Source organism: Palaemon carinicauda, chromosome 1 (genome assembly GCF_036898095.1).
Source record: "Palaemon carinicauda isolate YSFRI2023 chromosome 1, ASM3689809v2, whole genome shotgun sequence".
Taxonomy (NCBI): domain Eukaryota; kingdom Metazoa; phylum Arthropoda; class Malacostraca; order Decapoda; family Palaemonidae; genus Palaemon; species Palaemon carinicauda.
This window is the reverse complement of record NC_090725.1, coordinates 108,509,980-108,517,479: the sequence shown is the minus strand read 5'-3', so window position 1 is coordinate 108,517,479 and position 7,500 is coordinate 108,509,980. Positions and strand designations below refer to the sequence as shown.

Below are 7,500 nucleotides of genomic sequence, written 5' to 3'. Positions count from 1 at the left end.
ATCACTCACTAACGTCAATATATATATATATATATATATATATATATATATATATATATATATATATATATATATACACATATATATATATATAAATATATATATACTGTGTATATATATGTAAGTATATATATATATATATATATATATATATATATATATACATACTGTATATACATATATATATATATATATATATATATATATATATATATATATATGTATATTTATATATATATATATCCATATATATATATATATATATATATATATATATATATATATATATATATATCCATTTTTAAAATGGTAAAGGCTTGGCAACAATTTTTACCGTCTTTTACAGCAAATTTTTAAGTGTATCAAACCAATATTTATGTTTGTAATAGTCCAACACTCCTAAACTTGAATCACTTTCCTTACTGACAGTTGTTTAAGGTAATAGAAAGGTTATGGAAGAAAGCCAGATGTTGGTAGTAGGTTGGGCAGGGCACCCGCCATCCGTTCAGACACTACCACCAGAGAGTTAATGGGTCCTTTGACTGGCCAGAGTCCTACATTGGATCATTTTCTCTGTTTAGGCTCATTTTGTCTTAGCCTACGCATACATCGAATATTCTAGCCTATTCTTACCACATTCTCCTCTGCCCTCATACATCTGACAACACTGAGATTACCAAGCAATTCTTCGCTCAAGGGGTTAATTACTTTCTGCACTGTATTATTTAGTGGCTGCTTTCATCTTTGTAAGGGTAGAAGAAACTCTTTAGCTATGAAAAGCAGGTCTTATAGGAAAAAGGACACTCCAAAACCAAACCATTGGGTAGTGCCATAGCTCTGTACTATGATCTTCCTCTATCTTGGGGTAAAGATCTCTTGCTAGAGGGTACACCCAGGTACACTATTCTATAAGTTCCTTTATTTCCTTTCCTTACTGGATTATTTTCCCTGTTGGAGCCCTTTACGTTTACAGCCTCATGCTTTTCCAACTAAGGTTGTAGCTTAGCTAACAACAATAATAATAATAATAATAATAATAATAATAATAATAACTAGGGTTTATTATCAGATTTCGTGTACTGAAAACACTTATGGCATCAAAATTCTAAGTTTATTATACAATTCGATGAAAGAATATGATTCAATAAGATGATAAAGAACTCACGTTCATTCTGAAGAATCTGCTAAGAAGATTGAGACTGCTAATCTAATATTCACACTTTGTCCGGTAGTACAACATTCAGAAAAATATGAATGTTGATCCAGCTATTGTTAGGCAATTTGAAGTATGGATGTTGAGTGTGAATTTAAGACAAATGTTGATGCTGTTGTGAAGAGCTGTTTTCATGAAGTAAGAAGAACAGATAGGGTGAAGAATATGGGAAAGCAAAAATCATTGGTAAAAATAAGTAAAAAGTGAAATTATTGATCAAAAGTATGAAAAATAGCCCAGTGAGGAAAGGAAGTAAGGAAACAGATAGAATAGTGTGCCTGAGTGTACTTTCAAGCAAGAGAATTCTAACCCAACACAGCAGAAGACCATGACACTGAGGCTAGGGCACTACCAAGATTAAAAACCAATGGTATGATTTAGGAGTGTCCACCTAGAAGAGCTGCTTACCATAGCTAAAGAATCTCTTCCAGCCTATCAAACGGAATGTAGCTACTGAACAACTACAGTGCAATGACCAGAAAAAAACTGTTTAGTAATCTCAGTGTTGTCCGGTGTAGGAGGAAAGAGGCGACTATGCAAAGAATAGACCAGACTATTCGGTGTATGTGTAGGTAAAGGAAAAAAGACCCGTAACCACACAAATGGTTTAGTCATGTAGAAAGAATGAATGACGCTAGGTTGGTAAAAATAGTGTATAATTCAGAAATTCTGAAGATGAAAAGATTTTGGAGTTGATTTGAATTCCACTGAGAATGGGAAAATGGAAGGCTACTTCTGATGATGAAAGAAATGAAGAGACTCGATACAGATAAATGTTTATGGATTAATATCACCCAAAGAATAAAAAGATTAACGAAAGATTAGTGGAAACATGACAACAACAAAAAACCAACAACAACAACAACAACAAATTCAGCCGTTTCTAGTCCACTGTAAGACAGAGGCCTTAAACATGTGATTTCATTATTATTATTATTATTATTATTATTATTATTATTATTATTATTATTACTACTACTACTACTACTAGCTAAGCTGCAAACATAGTTGGAAAAGCAGGATGCTATAAGACCAGTGGCTCCAATAGGTAAAATAGCCCAGTGAGGGAAGTGAACAAGGAAAAATCAAATCTTTTAAGAATTTAACATTAAAATAAATATTTCCTATATAAACTATGAAAACTTCAACGAAAAAAGAGGAAGAAGAAAAAAAGACAGAATAGTGTGCCTGAGTGTACCTTCAAGCAAGACAGCGGAAAACCATGGTACAGAGGCTATGGCACTACCCAATACTAGAGAACAGTGGTTTGATTTTGGAGTGTCCTTCTCCTAGAAGAGATGCTTACCAAAGCTAAAGAGTCTCTTCTATCTAAAGGTATAAACAGTATATATTGATGCATATGTATATGTATATATATACATATATGTATGACTATTTATATTAAATTTTCATGGCCTTTATATCCTTTCAAATTCTCCATTTCCTTTCATGATTTTAAATTGCTTGACTAAAAACACATAGAAATCGAGAATTTAAAAGTCAATTTTACAATTAAAGATGCATAAAATACCCAAATATTTCATACACACACACACACACACACACACACATATATATATATATATATATATATACATATATATATATGTAGAAATTACGAAAGCTGACATGTAGAGTATAAAAGGTACTATTGCTACTGAAAGAAAAATGAAAGGATTTGATTGGAGTTAGTACTTTCGTCCATTAGGGACATCAACAGACCACTCTTCTTTATATATATATATATATATATATATATATATATATATATATATATATATGTGTGTGTGTGTGTATATATATACATAAATATATATATATACACAATATATATATATATATATATATATATATATATATATATATATGTATATATATGTATATATATGTATATATATATAAATATAAATATGTATTTTATATGTATGTGTGTATCTGCAAGTATATGTAGAGAGAGAGAGAGAGAGAGAGAGAGAGAGAGAGAGAGAGAGAGAGAGAGAGATTTAATGTATATATATCAATACTAACATCTATATATACAAATATATAAATATACTAATAATACACACATAAACATATACAAAAACAATACATACATACATATCACGCATTGAGTAATCACAGTCTACACCGAATAGTCTGGCCTATTCTTTTCATGTTCTCCTCTGTCCTCATGCACCTGACAACACTAAGATTACGTAACAATTCTTCTTCACTAAGGGGTTAACTACTACACTGTAATTGTTCAGTGGCTACTTTCCTCTTGGTAAGGGTAGAAGAGAGACTTTAGCTATGGTAAGCAGCTCTTCTAGAAGGACATTCCAAAATCAAACCATTGTTCTCTAAGAGGTCTTGGGTAGTGCCATAGCCTCTGTACTATGGTCGTCCACTGCCTTGGGTCAGAGTTCTCTTGCTTGAGGGTACACTCGGGCACACTATTCTATCTTATTTCTCTTCGTTTTGTTTTGTTAAAGTTTTTATAGTTTATTTAGGAGATATTTATTTTAATGTCGTTACTCTTCTTAAAAAATTTTCCTTGTTTCCTTTCCTCACTGGGCTATTTTCTAAATTGGAGCCCCTGGGCCTATATCATTGTGCTTTTCCAACTATGGCTGTAGTTTAGCAATTGATAATAATAATAATAATAATAATAATAATAATAATAATACACTCCATCTCCCATCCACACATCATCTTAACATCTCCAAAGACAACTTACCAAATTGTCGTTCTCCGAACAGAGCGACTTGCAATGGATCTGAAGTCTGGACAGCTGTGTGTTGAGACTCGAATTACGCCTCACCAAACATCGCTCCTTGTCCGTTAGAGTCGGACGAACCTTGAATGAAAACAGAGACAAGAAACATTAGAATAATGAACATGAGAAAATAGGATGTAAGAATTATATTGAGGTAATTATGCAGTTAATTATAATAGTCTAAAAGAATGGTTTATTGTTAATTTTGTTCTCATCATTTATCTATTTCCTTATTTACTTTCCTCAGTGGTCTTTTTTTTCCTGCTGGAGCCCTTGGGCTTATAGCATTTTGCTTTTCCAACTAGGGTTGTAGCTTGGCTAGTAATAATAATAATAATAATAATAATAATAATAATAATAATAATAATAATAATAATAATGTCTTTTTATAGTTTATATATGACATATCTGTTTTGACGTTTTTACTGTTTGTAGAATGATTTATTGTTAATTTGTCCTCATCATTTATTTATTTCCTTATTTCCTTTCCTCACTGGGCTATTTTTCCCAGTTGGAGCTCTTGTGCTTAGAGCATTTTGCTTTTCCAACTAGGGTTGTAGATTAGCTAGTAATAATAATAATAATAATAATAATAATAATAATGCCTTCTTCATCATGAGGTTCAATACTACACAGTATTCTAGAAGTTTTATTCCAGCTGTGACCAAGTTGTGAAATGATCTTCCTAATCGGGTAGTTGAACCAGTCGAACTTCAAAAGTTCAAACTTGCAGTGAATGCTTTTATGTTGACCAGGCTCACATAAGTCTCTCTTTATAGTTTATACATGATAGATCTATTTTAGTGTTTGTTACCGTTCTTAAAATATGTTATTTGAATTGTTCATTACTTCTCTTGTTTATTCATTTCCTTGTTTCCTTTACTCACTGGGCTATTTTTTCGTAATGAATACGTTTAATGAATCATCATGTAACTGATCAAAGATGTATAAAAACAGAATATAACTAGAAAGGACCACTCAGTAAATTGCAGACATCCGCCACGGCAGCTTATTTCTCAACCTTGACCTGTGACCTTACCATGCATTAATTGGCGTGGATTTTCATAAACTCAAATATGAACCAAGTTTGATGTCTCTGTGATAACGATGTCCAAACTTAGGGCTGATTTCGTGAATCGAACCTTTTGCTTGACCGTGACCTTGACGTTACAAAAATTTAAGCATTTCCTGTTATTTACATAACAGATAATCCCTGCAAGTTTCATTACAATTAGAATTGTGGCAAGTAAGCTGTTCATACACACACACACACACACACACACACAAAAGCAGAGGCGGAAACATAACCTCCTTCCAACTTTGTTGGCGGAGGATATAACAACAGCGCCACTAAAATATGATGCCTATTACCTTTTTTTAATGTCTTTTAGTCCCTCTTTAGAAGACCTTAAACAAAACGGGAAAGAAATATTTATCATCTACAATTAGTTCACTCCCCCGAACAAAACCTCGAACAAGGAAGTAAAAAAAATAAATCGCAATAAACAGCAAAGACTTTTTGTAAGTGTTTACCTATAAAAAGACTGTAACAAAACCAGAAAACGTGCAGTAATTCAGCCGACCGATACAGTTACGAACCTGTAATTAAAGCAAGCGGTGTGGAGGATTTGTGTCTGAGTTGACCGAACAGCTAGCTAAAGGTAGTAGGCTACATTTAGGACCAGCTGTAGAGGGGGGAGAGGGGGTGGGAGTGTGACCGTACAGGGGAGGGGAAGAGCTGTGGACGTAGAAGGTGGGGGAGGGGGATGAAAGAAAGTTGAAATCTACTGTAGTCTTTCATTTTATTACCTCCGCCAACGAAGTTGGAAGGAGGTTATGTTTTACCACTTGTTTGTGTGTTTGTTAGTGTGTGTGTGTTTGTTCGTGAACAGCTTCCTGGCCACAATTTTAATCCTAGGGTTTAATGAGAGTTTATTGAAAAAGGTAATAGGCATCATATTTTAGTGGAATTAGATAGGAGGTTATGTTTTACCCCTCTGTTTGTGTTTATTTGTGTGTGTGTTTGTTCGTGAAGAGCTTCCTTGGCCACAATTTTATTCGTAGGGTAATGAAACTTACAGATGTTGGCTTATGTAAGAAACTGGGAATGATTAAATTTCGGAAGGTCAAGGTCAAAGGTCGAAGGTCAAGGTCAAAGGTCAAAGGTCAAGGTCAGGGTCAAGCAACATGTCCAATTCGCGTAATCAGCCATAAGTTTGAACATCGTTGTCACAGAGACTTCAAACTTGGTTCATATTTGAGTGTATGAGAATCCACGCTAATTAATTTATGTTAAGGTCAAATGTCAAGGTCAAGGTCAAGCAAAAGGTCGAGAAATAAGCTGCCGCCGCGGAGGTCTGCGCTCTACTGAGTGCCCCTCTATTTTTATCATTCATGATTTAACGAACGTAACCAAATATATACTTGTGGTTTTAAAAATGTAATTTCAAATAATTGAAATTTTTGCTTTTTACAAAATTTTAGGTATATTTGTGGTGTTTTTTAATTAGTTTTATTGCCATTGGAGCCTTTGTAGTTTGTTGGGACAGAGTGAAAAACCACATTTTACAGACACAAGAACATCACCTAACCTAACCTAACCTAACCAACCTAACCAAAGGTTCTCCACCTCACCTAACCTAACCTAACCTAACCAACCTAACCTATGGTTCTCCATGTAACCTAACCTAACCTAACCTAAGGTTCTCCACCTAACCTAAGGTCCTCCATCTAACCTAACCTATGAGCCGTATCCTTAGACTGCCGTACTCTTATCTTACCCTGTCCCAAAGAACTACATTCACCCCTTGCCATTTTATTCAATCTATAAGCAATTGAATAAAAAAAAAATTCTTGTCCGTGCATTAAAGAGAAAAATGTTTTCTTATGATCACGAATATATATATATATATATATATATATATATATATATATATATAGATTTATTGAACAAAGATAAAATTAATAGCAACATTGTCAAATACTTAGTTTTATTCTTTTTTTATTACTGCTTTGATGTATTTTTGTATTTTTAGCTTATTTTTTTTCCTTTTTGTATTTTTTGTAACCTATCAAATGGACGTTTTCAGTTTCTATTTCATTTTTCAGTTCTTTAATGTATTTTCTTATTCTTTTAGCTTAATTTGTCACATTTTTAAACCTTTTAAGGGTCGTTTTCACATTGCAATCTAAATATTGATGTACAAAATAATAATCTAAGATATTATTATTATTATTATTATTATTATTATTATTACTTGCTAAGCTACAATCCTGGCTGGAAAAGCAGGATGCTACAATCAAAGGGGCCCCAACAGGGAAAATAGCCCAGTGAGGAAAGGAAACAAGGAAAAATAAAATATCTTAAGAACAGTAACAACATTAAAATAAATATTTCCTATCAAAACTATAAAAACTTTAACGAAATAAAAGGAAGAGAAATAAAGATAGAATAATGTGCCCAAGTGTACCCTCAAGCAAGAGAACTCTAACCCAAGACAGAGGAAGACCATGGTACAGAGGCTATGGT

At 32.9% G+C, this 7,500-nt stretch overlaps 1 protein-coding gene across 1 annotated transcript in view; it reads right to left on the bottom strand.

Moving 5' to 3' along the window:
* Positions 1 to 7,500, bottom strand: part of LOC137653391 (putative leucine-rich repeat-containing protein DDB_G0290503) — a 181,493-nt gene that overhangs the window by 127,024 nt on the left and 46,969 nt on the right. The window contains exon 2 of the mRNA XM_068386777.1: positions 3,933 to 4,052. Within this exon, the coding sequence (XP_068242878.1) occupies positions 3,933 to 4,052 (120 nt within the window). The remainder of the gene's footprint in view (positions 1 to 3,932; positions 4,053 to 7,500) is intronic.